A 17,880-nucleotide genomic window follows, 5' to 3' on the forward strand; every position below is an offset into this window, starting at 1 on the left:
TTGAAAAAATACTACTGTTCACTTTTGGCAACAATGCAATGACACTGATCAGTGAATTGGCTATGAGAACCTCATTCACAAATGCCAACAAAATATAAAAATCACAGTTTCTTCGATAAAGCTCATCTCTAACTTTTGTCACAAGTGCATTTGATTTTCCAAGCAGGTTTAAATCCCACATGGCAGATACCCAATGGAATTTAAGTTGTTGAGTGCCAGCACCGTAACCTGAACCTGCCGCAAAGTGTAACGCACAGAAATCTTGTAGAAAATTGGGCCCTAACTACATGTCAGGATTTGCATATATCAGGCATTGGAGGGATAGCTATTGGCTGCTATAGTGAGAAAGGGCAAAAAATCCAAGACATTAGGATGGAGATGGAAGACTGTCTACTTGTTCTCATAAATAATAACAACTCACTTTTCCCATTTCAGTGTAATAATTAATGTATATTCAACAATGTTCTTTTTACATACAATCCCAAATCATGTATTTTAAAAAATCATCACATAAAATCAATTAAATTTCAATCTTAGGCTCAAATTACATTTACTGTTCTGCAGTGTAATAATTCCCACTGCATTTCTCAAAGTCACGATCCGCTTTCTCAGAATCCAAAAAGACTGACTAACTAACCTAGAAATTAGGTAATAATAGAGCTGATAAAATGATTCATTAAACAAGCAAGGAGTACTCAAGCAATCAGCTTAGTGAATAATGGGCACCATAAAAGTTCTTTTTCTCAGACTTTGGGAACTAAGAACCTTCTAGGTAGATTTGTTTATGTGCTTATTTGTGCAAGTCACACAGAAAATAAAAAGAGCCAGCAACTTAAATACTTTGCTGCAGCATTAGCAAAATTCCAGCCACTTAAGATCATTAACTGCAAAGGTTTGCGGCCCTGCTCCACATGCAATAGAAATGATTCTTTGTTTGTGTGCCCATTATAACCTGCTCAAAGTCCCACAAACAGAGTGAAACACTGCATTATTTCATGTACACTATAATACAGCAATATTCAGTTACCAATCCTTCAGGAGTGCTAATATAACTCCAAAAGCTCATGTCTAAATCTGTTTTAGTACAAACATTTTTCAACTTGAATACAAGCTGCAGATTTTTATAATTACATTTTGAAAATGAATTCCTTACAGAAGACAAATTACAGTTGAAGCTCTCTAGTACAAGGAAGCTCTCCCTGGTAGTTTACCAAAGGATTAAAAGCACAGCATAAAGCAAGGAGGTACAGCGGCTGATAGAAAGGTACGAGCACAACAACTTGAGCCTCATCGTGGGTAACATCCAAGAGATAATTGTGGACTTCAGGATGGCGCAGGGTGATCATTACTCAGTGCATATAAACGGCTTCTCCATACAGAGTTAGGAGCACCAACTTTCTGGGAGTGCACATAATAGATGATCTCACCTGGACCCTCAACACCACATCTTTTGTCAAGAAAGCACAGCAGCATCTCCATTTCCTGAGGAGACTGAGGTGAGAAAGTCTTACTCCCTTCACTCTGACCAATATTTCTAGGAGCACCATTGAGACTGTCCTGACCAGCAACATCACCGTCTGGTAAGAGAATTGCAAGGCATCTGATCACAAGTCCCTCCAAAGAATTGCAAGGACTGCTGAGAGGATCATCGGGGTCTCTTTTCCATCCATCAGAGATATTTAGAAACACAGAAAACCTACAGCATAATACAGGCCATTCGGCCCACAATGCTGTGCCGAACTTGTACTTACTTTAGAAATTACCTAGGGTTACCTCTATTTTTCTAAGCTCCGTGTACCTATCCAGGAGTCTCTTAAAAGACCTATTTGTTTCTGCCTCCACCACCGTTGCCGGCAGCCCATTCCACACACTCACCACTCTCTGAGTAAAAATTTTATCCCTGACATATCCTCTGTACCTACTTCCAAGCACCTTAAAACTATGCCCTTTTGTGGTAGCCATTTCAGCCCCGGGAAAAAGCCTCTGACTATCCACACGATCAATGCTTCTCATTATCTTGTACACTTGAACTTGAAGCAGTACTTCCACATAGATTTCAAGATCATCTAAAAAGTTTAACAGTTAGCCAACTGTGACCATAAATTCTTGTAGTGGGACTTTCTGGCCTATCTTACATTTGAAATGAAGGTGGCTAAAAGAGAAGGGGCAATACCAAGAGCAAAACCTGAGAAGAGTGTGGCAGATCTGAATGAAACTGAAAGAAACAGTTGAGGTGATGAGTGAAGAACTCCAATTTGACAATCTGTAAATAGGTAATTAGTTAACTAATATAAACTGAATAAAGGCTCGCAGTTTAATTAATTCAACTAAAAGGGGCAGGGATGGCACTGCTGCTGCTGCTGGTTTAATCACTATGTCAATCTGTGGGCACTTGTGCAGAGTATCCCAGTCTCATACAACTATACATGCATCTGCAATTAGTTTTGCATCAAAGTGTCTTCATCTTGAGAAATCGTTGTTCATAATTACCGACCTTTAGTCTTGAAGAATGGAGAAAGTTAGCTGGAAGCATTGGTCTGGAGATGAGTCATGCTCCTTAGGTTTGGTAATGGTGTAGATCTGGTAAATGGTCAGGAACTGCTTTTGGAATTGATTTACTTATTTATTTTTTTCCCTATATTATCATGTATAGCATTGTACGGCTGCCACAACGTTAACAAATTTCATGACATTAGCCAGCAATATTAAACCTGATTCTGATTCATGGTTGCATGTTAGGCAAGTAAGGAGAATCAGGCTGTTGTGTTGGAGAACTCAAAGCCCTTGTGTTTACCCAACAAGTACTAGGTTCTTGCTGCTTGAGTGGATGAGGGCAGAAATCTGAAATACACGAAGGAGCAAATTGATCGCAGTGCAGCACAGGATATCATTCAAGTGAGCAGAGTGAAAAACGCAGGTTAATGGAAAGGAAAGAAACTACATAACTGTTTTGTCTATTTATTTATACATATATATAAAATTAACTATTGCTGTGAATGCAAATGAGTTATTACCAGGAAGTTATGTCAGATTCTGCCCACATAAATATTTAAATGATGTATATGAAACCTTTAAGGCGTTATGTTTCACTTAATAAATTTAACTGAAGAAAACTTTATACAAAGTATAGTAAAAAGATTAAGGAATTGCTACGTGGTGTTGAAGGTGTCTCAGTAAAGGCTCTCAGCCTGAAACATTGACTTTTCTAATAGATACTGTGTGACCTGCAGCGTTCCTCCATAACTGTATGTGCTTTTCAGGCTGTGAGAAGATCCAGGAAAGAATGAAAACAGAACAGTCATTGAAGTGGTAAGGCTGTGGTGCAGGGAGCTTGCGTCTTGGCAGAATAGTTGCGAAACGGGTAGAGAGCTTAATGAGGTGTTAGTGAGAAATGGGCAAATTTAGCAACTAAGTCTAAATACAGTGGATTCTGGTTAATTGCTCCATTGATTAATCAGGGCCACTGTTTATTTGGGTCAACTCTTAAAAAAACAAGAACTAATCAATAAAATAGCTGGGATTCCCTTCGTTTATTTGGGACACAAAGCCATTTAATTGGGACAGGAGACTTTTGCCAAACCATTTCTAACGAGCATCAGTTGTGTGCACTTGTGTGGCTATTAGACACTATACCATGCATAGAACAAACCCTTTTTAAATAGTTTTGGTTGCATGTGTTAGTATTCAAAACACAGTGAATTTGTCACTGGTAGTTTGCAGGAAATAAGCAATCAGACAATTCAGAATGGTTTTGCTCACTGTGGTTTCAAACATTCAGGCTTGGATATACAAGAAATAGCTGGGACTGAAAATGAAATGATTTCACTACTTCAGCATTGTAGGAACTATGAAAAATTTGAATGTACTGACAATCATCTTGAATACTACAATGAAAATGAACACTTGGGGTTGCAACTGTTTATAAGTAGCATCGGTCATATGCACTTGTGTGGGCGTTAGATACTACACCGTGCTTGGAGTGAACTGTTTTTTAAATTGCGTCAGTTGTGTATACTTGTGTTATGTTATTCATCTGAGCTGACCAATGCCAAACTAAAAAGCAGTGATCTTTTTGACACCACTTCAGGTAGGAAGGCAATGAAAGTAGTCCATTATCTGTACTAGATGTCTAGGCTGATTTTGTTTCCCATCCTGACCGTTCCTGTTTTTATGCATTGGAGTCTCCTGTCCAATGGTAGAAAGTCAAAGAGGATGGTGGATGGATGGGTGGGATCCTTAATAGGACTAAGGACCCTGTGTACGAAACACTTCTGATAAATGTCCTCGATAAGTAGTAGGGAGACCCCTATGATCCTCTCAACTGTACTCATGGAGAAGGATGGTTCATCTGCACCTTCCTGAAGTCCACCAAGATTTCCTTGGTCTTCTCTATGTTCAGACTGAGGTGTAACAGTCATTTGTGATGCCTCTACTTCTCATTTACCCTCATCTATATAACTCAATGCTTATGTCACTATTGCTTACATGTTTAAAAGTTAGTTAAACACAATTCCTGGTCAACTACCTTTGAATATTCTTTATTGTGCTGAGTACCCTAGCTTGTTCAGTGATATTACTTCTGTTGGATGATAGAGGCTCCATTGATGGGCACCTGATTGTAGTTAACATTGTGAAAAGAAACTATGTACCACAGGAATCAACAGATTTTTCTAGATAGTTTTCCTTAAGGACATTGCTTTTCACTGTTTTCCACTGCTGTTTGTTGGATATAATTGTTCTGTATACACAGCAGAATTCACTTCAATTCATTTTATTATATGCATAATGACACCTTAATGGCTCCATATTTTTCATTTTAATGTTTGTTTCACTAGATTCTGTCATGACTAACTGCAGATAATCCCAATTCACATTTATAGTAATTGGTGTTCTCTTATTTATGTCTACATAATTATGCACAATATTTTACAGAAGTCTTTCCATACATTTTTCATCATTATTCTTATTCTGATAAATCAATTGAACTTATTCAGTCTATGGTAAAGTGAATTCTGTAAGGTACCTGATTTGGAAAAAACTACATATAATTTTTACAGAAATGTCACAATAATGCATCTTAATTTACAGTACCCTCACAAATGAAACTCCTGCAGCCTGAATTTGGTCTTTATTTTTGCATTGTCCCTAAATTAACACCGTCAGCATCTAATGTATATATAGTATCAGGTCCTAATATTATTTATAAATCACCTACAAGTTCAAGCCTCTTGTTGGGTGGTGTCTCCAATAGACATAAGACATGTTTGATTAACATCAAGATAATTTATAGCTATCTTTAACCAGTTATAGTAAGCTCTATACACATGTGAATCTTCAACAAATTCTTCAAGCTAGATTTGTAAAACTCATTCTTACCATCATGGTTTGGATTTCCTAATGTCCAAGGTTCATCGGAGTCAAAGTGAGTGTCGCCCCCAATACCAGGACCTGGGAAATAAGCATGTGCAAGAAAGCCACCTTCTCCATCAAACGGTGAGCTATCTCCATGGAAACCAGAAGCAAAAATAATTGTAATGTCCACATCTCTCTTCTTGTTTCCCAACTCTTCATATGGTATTTCTTCAAATGTCAGGGGAGTTACGTTCTGCCATACATCAAAGGCATGGCGTATCGCTCCGTGTGTTTCAACCTTTCCCACTTTTGGGGTGAAGTTCTTAATGCTGTAGGTATAATAACAAGGAACGTGATTTTATTTTACTGAAAGTGTTCAGAATGCTGGCACTGTTTGAAACCATTTCTTTTGGATTTTCTATGCTAACTGGTTGCTCAAGACTTCCAAATTAGCATAAGTCAAAAGATAACTAAATGATCTGGGTAGCTTTATAAATGTTCTTACCTTACCCTCAGAGAAAACCAGGGTTTTTCTGGCACATATCTACTATTCATAATAGCTAATCTCCCAAACTCCTGAGCTGGATGTTGTGGGGCGGGGGGGGGGGGGGAGGTTATTGTATTGTTCCAAAGCGGCCTGAAACTCAGCTTCAAGCCCCTTTTCAGTGAGAGTGTCTTGAAGAACGCAGTGGAAAAGCACAGTCTGCAAAACTTCTTTGACAGCTTTAATAGCCAATTGTCAAAGCTTTTAAAATTTTCAATTTAAAAAAAATTAATAACATTAAGCAAAATCATTTTAAACCAATTATAAATAACATCATAATAACCATAAATGTTTAGAAGATAGCTTATATTTTTTAGCTTCCTTCCTTACAACCCTGTAATCCTTAAACGTCTTGCTATAATCTGGAGAATGGGCTGTATAATACAATACAATCTCGCACCTAAATCTTTGAATTACTTTTACATATTGGTGGACCAGTTAACAGATATTGTACTCCCTCCAGTGATGTGTGGTGTGCTCAACCCTATATGACAGAGATAGCACAACATTTTTCTACCTGTCCAGTGGATATTTTAACCCTAACCATTGATCAATCCCTGGCAGTGAAGCTGCAATGATGGCAGCACATTTTTCAGCACCAGTGGAAGGTAAGCCTTTCAAAGGAAACAAGAATTTAAGCATAGTGTAATTACTAATATCTCCGGGATTTACAAAATGTAGTTCATAGAAGTAATACTATCATAAAAGGACATTATTCCACATTTCTACATTTGTGTCAAATAGCCATCGGTAATAAAGAGCACTTCATGAATCATGAACTTCACTGCTAGACCAGATTCATTCATGTTGCAGGCAGTACTATGAAATAGATCATAATAGATTACTTTTACAGAATCCACCTGTTATGTTCGTGTGTGCAGATATTCAGAACAAATGGCTGAATGTCCTTTGAAGATCATGTCACTTCTATGAACTACATTTTATAAAACTCAGAGGTATCGTCATTTTTACCATGCATAAATCTTCGTTTCTTTTGAAAGGCCTGATGGGAAGATAGAAATGTGTACAGTTGGTAACTTTACCTATTAGTTTTATCTTAGTAATGTGCTGTTTTTTTTGTCAGAATTCAATGGATATTTTTTCAGTAGGACATCATGCTAGAAATCATATACTCTAAGAAAGCAGTGCCAAATAATTCATTTTCTTTTGACAGTGTAATTAGAACAAATAAAATTCATGGTGTGCATCTAGGGGCTTACAATATGTAAGTATAGAGGTAATGTTAAACATTGTACATGACCTTAGTTACAGTGTCAGTAATTCCAGTACATGAAGGTTATAACAGGAAAAAAGCCATATGAATTGATTCACTGAAATATTATCAGAAATGATAGAATGTTTGAACAGTATGACACAGAAGAAGGCCGCTTGACCTACCATGCCCATACTACCCCAAAAAGTGTTACCTGATAAATGAATATAACAGCCAACATTTACTCAAGCCCATACACTGTACGGATGAGGCTTTTTGGCTATATGGTTACACTATAGAATCAGGGTCATAACATTGGCACCAGAGAACTGTATAAATATGCAGAATTCTGTAACTTATGACCAGTTAAAGACTTATTTCTCTCCTGTGGCGTACAGTCTTAATTTGTATTTTTGATTGACTTGTACTTCCAACGTGTGGGCTAGTGAACATCTTCCACAATCAGCATAAACTAGATTAGTAGGACCATTGATGTGCCTTAAGGTTTGTGCAAAATGTATGCTATGTTTATTTACCCTACAACAATGCTTATACTTCACTAAATAGCATGGAACCAGAGTGCGACTTCCAAAGGATTCATTTCTTATTATCAGATACTCAATTTCTTAAGCCTGCAAAAAATAGTTAATAACATTAATCTGATGGATCCATTAGTTTGGAATTTGACTTTGTGACACTAATGGTAAACTTATATAATTCAAATGAAGTTGGTTTACCTGCTATTGTGACCTTTTTATTTGCCAAGTTGATGTGCAATCTTATTCTAAAGAAGCATAAGATAATAAAATATATTTCTTGAATATATTTTTCAAGGAATTGCCTTTCAAATTACTTAAAATTTTACATCTTGTTTACCAATATGAACTAACAGCAGATTAAGCTTCATGTCAGGAAAGCAATGACAGAAAATAATTCTTCTGGTGAAAATGTTTACAATTTTCCAGAGCTTTTGGTCTTGGGAAATAGGTTATATTATATCTTCTTGTCAAAACTACTTTCAAACAATTTCACTGTCAAACAGCAGCAGCAAAACAGGAAGCGATAATATATTTACTTACTCCGGCAAATACAATTCTACTTCACTCCAAATATAGTAAATATTTTCAATAGCTTAAATATAAAGCTCATTGGCATTCATTCAGCTTTTCTAACAGAATCCTACAAAAAATCAATTTGCATGTTAATACTGATATTAGAAAAGGAAATGCCATAGGTTCATGTCAAAAACTGAAAGATAGAATAATATTTTAAGTAGGACCTTAGTTTCAAGTTTATTCCCTCTCAGATGCTTAACAGTTTGTGTAACTCTAGCATCTTCTGTCTTGAATTTAGATATGTTTTCTTTTTATCTTTATGGATCAGACTGTCATGAATATTGAGCCACTTATTTAGCAATGTACAGTATGAGCACAGACACCAACCTGTAAGTGATATATTTATGATGCCACTTCTGTCCTGTTAATGCGTATCGCTTTCTTCTAATATTAAATCTAATGCTGCTGCCAAACTGGTCAGGTACACCACATCGGGGCTTCTTCATCCAACTGTGAAAGATAAAAGTATATAGACTGAATACTGCTGCTTGTCTCGGTTTTGATAATGTGGCTTTACTGTATCATTTCTTTTCAATGCCATTATTTTAACAACATCAGCATTGTGGATATCATTAAAATTAAGACTTTGAAGGAAGAATATCTCTCAGCACTTTAAACAGAGCTTATAGGTGGGATCTTAACTATTCTCTCCAAGTGGCAAATAGGCAGCATTGGTTCTCTGCATGAAGTAATTATCAGTCTGTTTTTCTTTCCATTGAAGTTAATGAGAAAGCATTAGTATAGTATAAAACTGTGGTCACTCTTTACTATTCATGGTGAACAGTTTAAATCAGCCGAATTACTTCTAAAAATTCAATGGTTGCTACTTCTTTAAATAAAGTTGATCAATATTTGGTTTCATCACAGGACGTCTAATTCAGATGGATAATTTCACTGGTGCAGTAGGCTTTCAAATTGTTTAATCATATTTACCAATCAATTAAAATTGTCCATTCAATCAACAGATTAGGGATTTATGTTCTATTCATTTCTCATATTTATTTGAGAGTCTTCATGAGTCATTGAGTATCAGTTAAATGTTATCACAAATTATTACAATTTTAATTTTATTTTTAATTATGCTAAATTAGATCTAATAATTTAAACTCCTAAGGCAGAATTTCAAACTGATCAAATGAACTTTAGAAGAGATCAAAGCACAAAAGCAGGATGTTGAACACGTAACTGAAACTAGATTTGTACATTCCTTTCCATCAATGCAGTTACATTCACCTCGGTTTCTTAAAAAATCAGCAAGTGTGAAAAGGCCTTCAGGTAGATAAAATTAAATGGAGTGAATGTTATGGCTTCAAGTCAAATAAGGAAAAATAAAGAACCAAATTCAAAAGCGGCATTTACAGTAATCATTTTCTGCATAATTTTGATTACTTGGCGGGAGAAGAAAAACTGTATAATGTAAATTTGGAGATCTATGTTTAGCAGCATGATCAATTTAGAATTAATTCCTCCTGATCCTGGATTAAGTGCTTTAATCACCTACGAATCTATGCTACAGCTAATAGTTTGTTGTACTAAATCAATGTATGAATAATCTTAATCCAGTCCTCTAGCCATTTCTCAGCAATATTTTTGGTTTTACAGAATTAGCCAGATTCAATATATTTGTGTACCTTGCTATCAATTATTGAAATATGTCGCACCAGAAGGACCAACACACACAAACAAGGCATTCCAGTTTACAATGATTAAGATCACACCACAGCAAATTTGAAAAATGGTTTAAGAATGAAGGAGAAATTTAAAACAAGATAACTCTCACCTCAAGGTGATACCACTATAGCACATGAAAGAAGCGAGGGACAGAACAAAAATATGAAGTTATTAAAATACTATTATCGCATAATAAACTGAACTGAAGTAAGTGCTACATGGACCAAAATTATTTCAAACCAATAGGCGAATTTTCAAGTGCCTTGTATTACATCTGTCTTCTCTGATTTAGTAAGGGGACAGATTTATCTTCTTTATCATAACACACTCAGTGATAAGGTGATAGACTTGTTACAGCATTGCATCAAACTTAGCATCAGAAAGTTAAGTAGATTTGAATTAAGTATAATCATTCATTAATAATGATGGAAATATAGCTTAATATAAAGAGAAGCTCTCAATCTAACAATTGTACAAAGCCACTTTTTTCTACAAATGGTAAATTGTTAGCTCTGTGAATGCATGTTTTGCCTGCTGTGTGTCATGAAATGTGTCAGATTTAAATTACACAACATTTTTCTCAACACTGTTAGAGAACAGCAGATTTACAAAGTTCAAAGTTAATTTATTATTAAAGTACATATACGTCACCATATTCAACCCTGAGACTTGCGGACTATCACAGTAAATACAAGAAATACAGTAAAATCAATGAAAGACCGCATCCATTAGAACAGGCACCAAATAATGTCCAAAAAGACCAACAATCTGTACAAATACAAAACAGAAAGAGAAAATAATAATAATAAATAAATAAACATTAAATATTGGGAACATTAGATGAAGAGTACTTGAAAGTGAGTCCACAGGTTATGGACACAGTACAGTGATGAGGCAAGTGAAGTTAATTGAAGTTATCCCCTGTGGTTCAAGAGCCTGATGGCTGAGGGTAATGACTGTTCCTGAACCTGCTGGTGAAGGTCTTGAGGCTCCTGTACCACCTTCTTGATTGCAGCAGTGAGAAAAGAGCATGGCATTTATAGCAGGGCTCGTCGATGATTGATGCTGCTTTCTTGCAACAGCGCTCCCTGTGGAAGCGCTCAATGGTGGGGAGAGCTTTAGCTGTGATGGACTTGGCCATATCCACTACATTTTGTAGGCTTTTCCATACAAGGGTATTGGTGTTTCCATATCAGGCTATGATGTAACAAGTCAATATACTCACCACCACACATCTAGAGAAGTTTGTCAAAGGTTTAGATGACATGCCAAACCTTCACAAACTGAAAGTAGAGGCGCTACCATGCTTTCTTTGTAAAGGCACTTACATGCTGGACCCAGGACAGGTCCTCTGAAATGATAACAGCTAGTAATTTAAAGTTACTGGCCCTCTACACCTGAGGATTGACTCATAGACAGCCAGTTTTCTCCTCTTAGTCAATAATCAGCTCCTTGGTCTTGCTGACATTGAGTGAGAGGTTGTTGCTGTGGTACCACTCAGCTAGAGTTTCAGTCTCCCTCCTATATGCTGATTCATTGCCACCTTTATTTCAGCCAACACCAGTGATATTGTTGGCAAACTTAAACATGACATTGGGACTGTGCTTGGCCTCACAAATGGCCACAATTGGTGTCATTTACTTAAATCTGAAGAAATGTCCAAGTTCTAAACATTGAATCTGACATTGGACAATATTGGAGTTAATTTTTCTTCCTCCTTTCTTGCCAACTACACATTTTCAGAGGTTTGTAAACATTTTGACACTGGCATTGAAGTTCCATTCACTTGGTGACCAATGGATAGGATTTAACCATGTGACAGCTTCAATCAAGATGCAGGAAATAGCATCAACCACTAGATGTAGCAGTTTGCAGATAACAATTGCATAAGAGATGAATCATAGAGACACAAGAAACAGCATATGGAGCATAAAAAAACTGCCTAAGGAACTGGGTCAATCAGCATCTGAGGGGAGAAAGGGACTGTAGATTTTTCAGGTCAAGATATTTGGATGTGTATCACTGTTGGTTCATCCACTGAAATATACCAAGAGAATGCACCTAACAATAAACATTCACCAATCGAATATTCTCTACTAACTGGCTTCGGCCACATGACAATGTCCCAATGGCAATAAAAATTGAGATGGATTATATTCTATAATTTGCAAGCCACCTGTCTAAAGGAGAATCTATGATGAAACTCATTCCCACATCCTGTGTGCGAAAACTGTTTCTGGTCAATTGAGAGTAAAAGTTTCTAAACATCAGGAACTGAAAATACTCAGAAGTCCTTGGAGGTTCTGTGGTGACTAGGGCTCCTATTCTCCCACACACTTCAAAAACACAAACTATCTACCTGAAGGCATCTCAAAGTATCAGAGAAACACTAGCAAAGTCCATTCGACAAAATCATCCACATCTGATACAAGGATAAGGTGAACTGATGTCAACATCCTGTCCCAGGCCAACATTGCTACCACTGGGATCTCAGTCAGATTGACTGGACAGGCCTCAACAATTACTTGCCCAGCACTTGGTACTCAGCACCAGGCTCTGAAATGGTGAAAGATTACCAAGTGGAGAGAAGAAAATGGTTAAGGAGGTTGTCAAATGATTTCATGTATACATGGGGATCTCTAGTCCATCACCACTCAAACTACAGAAGAAGCCTCCTGAATGGCATTGAGAACATCATATCTCTTCTTCAGAAGCACACGTAAGCCAACAGAAATGAAGGAGCACAGCATCTCCCATGCTATTTTCTTGCCTACCTTATCAAGTACCTTCTGTCCACCTTGGCAGAGTGTACAGAATTCACATTAGCTTTCAGTACTCAGAGCACTGTTACTGAAGCAAAGCCTCTCAAAGGCCTGCCCAAGAAGAAGAAGTAGTGTATTTGAATGCAATCTTTTGCCTTCTGCTGATTGAAGGCTGGGTCTGATCCCTTCGTTCCAGCATCTTGCTACTGCTGCCATCTAGTCACCCCTGTGAGGCACACCCACTTTAGAGAGGAATCAGCAACAGTCATTCCACTGCAAATTTCTGCTTCCAAAAAAGGTATGCAGAAAGAAGACAAGTAACAGGAGAGTGTAAAACACTGATCTCAGCTCAGGTTCTTCACTTACAGCAGACTTAAACAAGGAGATTAATTTGCAAAGATATATGCAGTGACGTGAGGATTTTAAAATCTGCTAAATTCTCATTTAAGTACCGAGAAAAGCATTGAAAATAACTTCCAATATGTTTGCTTCAATAGTGACTTTGATTATTGTTCTCAATGGGCCCCTCGAGGTTAATATTCCCATTATTGCACTTGGATTTACGGAATGGAAATAAAGCACAAAGAAGGAAATGGCACACGTAGTGCAACTGGTCAGAATGGGTGCTCTTTTATGTCTTTCTCCTCACAATTAATATGTGAATAAATTTACCATTAATAAATAAAAATAATTTCTGAGGTAATAATGGCAAGCAGATAGTTCCTGTGCTAATGGGTAGGGCAGCAGTCATTAGAGGACTGTAAAGGTGAGACAGGACTGTAAATTTCCAAAAGAGAAATAATATTCCCTTTTGGAAAAGCTCTTGAACTACTATTCCTCAAAGCTTGAAAGAGAAGCATTCAGTGATTGCACCATCATAGCCTGAACGCTACAACCCTTGCTGGGTCACAAATCTCCATAGGCAAGGCAGAGGTATAACCATATAACAATTACAGCACGGAAACAGGCCATCTCAGCCCTTCTAGTCCGTGCTGAATGCTTACTCTCACCTAATCCCAGCAACCTGCACTCAGCCCATAACCCTCCATTCCTTTCCTGTACATATACCTATCCAATGTTACTTTAAATGACAATATCGAACTTGCCTCTACCACTTCTACTAGAAGCTCGTTCCACACAGCTACCACTCTCTGAGTAAAGAAGTTCCCCCTCGTGTTACCCCTAAACTTTTGCCCCCTAACACTCAACTCATGTCCTTTTGTTTGAATCTCCCCTATTCTCAATGGAAATAGCTTATCCATGTCAACTCTATCTATCTCCCTCATAATTTTAAATACCTCTATCAAGTCCCCCCTCAACCTCCTACACTCCAAAGAATAGAGACCTAACTTGTTCAACCTTTCTCTGTAACTTAGGTGCTGAAACCCAGTTAACATTCTAGTAAATCTTCTCTGTACTCTCTCTATTTTGTTGAAAACTTTCCTATAATTTGGTGACCAGAACTGTACACAATACTCCAAATTTGGCCTCACCAATGCCTTGTACAATTTTAACATTGCATCCCAACTCCTATACTCAATGCTCTGATTTATAAAGGCCAGCATACCAAATGCTTTCTTCACCATCCTATCCACATGAGATTCTACCTTCAGGGAACTATGCACCATTATTCCTAGATCACTCTGTTCTACTGCATTCTTCAATGCCCTACCATTTACCATGTATGTCCTATTTTGATTATTCCTACCAAAATGTAGCACCTCACACTTATTAGCATTAAACTCCATCTGCCATCTTTCAGCCCACTCTTCTAACTGGCCTAAATCTCTCTGCAAGCTTTGAAAACGTTCTTCATTATCCACAACACCACCTATCTTAGTATCATCTGCACACTTACTAATCCAATTTACCACCCCATCATCCAGATCATTAATGTATATGACAAACAACATTGGACCCAGTACAGATCCCTGAGGCACACCACTAGTCACCGGCCTCCAACCTGACAAACAGTTACCCACCACTACTCTCTGGCATCTCTCATCCAGCCACTGTTGAATGCATTTTACTACTTCAATATTAACACCTGAAGACTGAACCTTCCTAACTAACCTTCCATGCAGAACCTTGTCAAAGGCCTTAGTGAAGTCCAGATAGACAACAACCACTGCTTTACCCTCATCAACTTTCCTAGTAACCTCTTCAAAAAATTCAATAAGATTTGTCATACATGACCTTCCACGCATAAATCCATGTTGACTGTTCCTAATCAGACCCTGTCTGTCCAGATAATTATATATACCATCTCTAAGAATACTTTCCATTAATTTACCCACCACTGACATCAAACTTACAGGCCTCTAATTGCTAGGTTTACTCTTAGAATCCTTTTTAAACAATGGAACCACATGAGCAATACGCCAATCCTCTGGCACCATCCCCGTTTCTAATGACATTTGAAATATTTCTGTCAGAGCCCCTGCTATTTCTACACTAACTTCCCTCAAGGTCCTAGGGAATATCCTGTCAGGACCCAGAGATTTATCCACTTTTATATTCCTTAATATAGTAGGTAGTTGTTCATATCTTCCTATCATTATCAAGAGAGGAACACAACTGCTGAGTCTTCTTGCCGGTGGATCTATAGATAATGGGACAAGAAGTGGCCATAACTTTGGATATTTTAATCTCAAGACAGCACATACCAGGAGACAGTGTGGACATATAGTTAGCCTTGGGGTCTGTGGAGATTATTGGGAAACAAGCTGTTGAGAAAATGAATAAATTCTTATGATTCAGCTACATATTATTTTATAAATAGAAATAGTGTAACTTTACAAAATAAACAATAGAACATCTCAGCATTATGCTGGTGGCAATGGAATAACAGTTGCAAAGAATGATTAGTCAGAGCAATACCATTGCCATTGAAAGTAAACTGAAAAATGCAAAAATTGGCATTCATGTTTTAATAATTTGGAATTTGGGTTCACTTATCAATTGACATACATGTATTTATCCCTGTCTTTCTATGCAAATGTAACCAATAGAATAATTATCTCCAACATTTTTACTCAAGTTAATGAGATATTTGTGTGCCGTCCTGTACAGGAACCTGGTGATACGTGGGAACACCTTTTTGAGAAGGTCTAATTATAAAATCAAAATCTGGATTGTTGCAAATTCCATTGCAGTTCTATTTCTAATTATGTGCAGGTTGCCCTAGGCAACAGAAAATAAACAAAATCTGCCAGAAGTAGATAATGTTCTGAGTGGCATGGATAGGGAAGGTATTCAGTATCTTTCTTCCATGGTAAGGATATCTAAAACAAAAGGGCAAAGACTTAAGATGAGAGGAAAATGTGTAAAAGGAGATTTGAAGGGGGAAAAATTAGATCATAAGACAAGGGAGCAGAATTAGGCCATTTGGCCCATCGAATCTGCTCCGCCAGTCTATCATGGCTGATCCTTTCTTCCCCTCCTCAACCTCATTCTCCGGCCTTCTCCCCGTAGCCTTTGATGCCATATCCAATGAAGAACATACCAATCTCTGCCTTAAATACAACCAATGAAATGGCCTCCAGAGCTGTTTGTGGCAATAAACTTACCACCCTCTGGCTAAAGAAATTTCTCCACATCTCTATTTTAAATGGATGCCCCCCTATCCTGAGGTTATGCCCTCTTGTCCTAGACTCCTCCACCATGGGAAACATCCTTCTCACATCTACTCTGTCTAGGCCTTTCAACATTTGAAAGGTTTCAATTAGATTCCTCCCCAATCTTTTAAATTCCAGTGAGTACAGACTGTTTAGTCAGAGTGTGGTTGAAATCCAGCGTATACTGCCAAAAGAATTGGTAGAATCAGGTACAGTTACTACATTTAAGAGGAATTGTCGGAACTGTTTATTGTCGCTGGTGATTTTAACCACGCAAACCTTAAGTCAGTGCTCCCCAAATTCCATCAGTATGTGGACTTTGCAACGAGAGGGGAGAACACATTGGACCTTGCTTATACAAACATCTCTGACGCATACCGGGCAGAGCCCCGCCCCCACCTTGGTTACTCAGACCACATCTCTGTTATGCTGAGAATACGTACACAATGCTGGAAGAACTCAGCAGGTCAGGCAGCATCCGTGAGAAAAGAGTAGCCAACGTTTCAGGCCGAGACCCTTCATCAGGAATGGGGGGGGGAAGAGAGGGCCGAAGCCCAGTAATAGAGATAGGGGAAGGGGTAGGGCCTAGAGGCGCCAGGTGGAAAACCAATCAGAGGAAAGATAAAGGGGGAGGGGGAGGGGATAAGCATGAAAGAACTATAGAGATAAGAAGCAGAAAGTTGAAAGGGGAGAGAGGCAGAGAGGGACCTGGGATAGGGGAAGGGGGAGGGGGAGGGAATTACCAGAAATTGGAGAATTCAATGTTAATACCACCAGGTTGGAGGCTACCCAGACGGTAGATGAGGTGTTGCTCCTCCAACCTGAGTTTGGCCTCATCATGGCAGTAGAGGAGGCCATGTATGGACATATCTAGATGGGAATGAGAAGCAGAGTTGAAATGAGTGGCAACCAGGAGGTCCTATCTATTGTGACGGACAGAGCGTAGGTGCTCGACGAAGCGCTCCCCCATTCTGCATTGGGTCTCGCCGATGTAGAGGAGGCCACACCGGGAGCACCGGATGCAATAAACAACTCCAGCAGACTCACAGGTGAAGTGTTGCCTCACCCAGAAGGACTGTCTGGGGCCCGGAATGGTGGTAAGGGGGTAGGTGTGGGACAGGTGTAGCATCTCTGTTATGCTAATCCCAGCATACAGACCACTTGTCAGGCGCTCCAGACCAGTTCAGAAGCAGGTGAATACCTGGCCAACAGGAGCCATCTCTGCTGTTCAAGACTGCTTTGAGCACAATGCCTGGCACGTGTTCAGGGAGGCTGCAACCGATGGCGACTCTACCAACTTAGAGGAGTACACAGCATCAGTGACCAGCTACAGCAGCAAGTGCATTGATGATGTTACTCTGTCCAAGACCATAACTATACGCGTCAACCAGAAGCCGTGGATGACCACAGAGATGCGTGCGCTGATGAGGACCCGCGACTCCGCCTTCAGAGCAGGCGAAAAGGCAGCTCTAACACCAGCAAGGGCCAAACTGTCCCGAGCCATCAGAGGGGCAAAGCGTGCACATGCCCAGCTAATCCACAGCCACTTCCAGGACAACGGCGACACGCGGCGCATGTGGAAGGACATCCAGGACATCACCAACTA

The 17,880-nt window shown here is 38.6% G+C and overlaps 1 protein-coding gene and 1 long non-coding RNA gene across 2 annotated transcripts in view; one reads left to right on the forward strand and one right to left on the reverse strand.

Annotated features, from left to right (window-relative positions):
* LOC140727142 (uncharacterized) overlaps nucleotides 1-17,880 on the forward strand; it is a 960,223-nt gene that overhangs the window by 486,395 nt on the left and 455,948 nt on the right. The gene's annotated exons all lie outside the window — the stretch shown is intronic.
* Nucleotides 1-17,880, reverse strand: part of LOC140727124 (matrix metalloproteinase-16-like) — a 210,498-nt gene that overhangs the window by 125,249 nt on the left and 67,369 nt on the right. The window contains exons 3-4 of the mRNA XM_073044421.1: nucleotides 8,552-8,674; nucleotides 5,377-5,681 (exon numbers count right to left, since the gene is read on the reverse strand). Coding sequence (XP_072900522.1) covers nucleotides 5,377-5,681; nucleotides 8,552-8,674 — 428 coding nt within the window. The remainder of the gene's footprint in view (nucleotides 1-5,376; nucleotides 5,682-8,551; nucleotides 8,675-17,880) is intronic.

Source organism: Hemitrygon akajei, chromosome 1 (assembly GCF_048418815.1).
Source record: "Hemitrygon akajei chromosome 1, sHemAka1.3, whole genome shotgun sequence".
NCBI lineage: Eukaryota > Metazoa > Chordata > Chondrichthyes > Myliobatiformes > Dasyatidae > Hemitrygon > Hemitrygon akajei.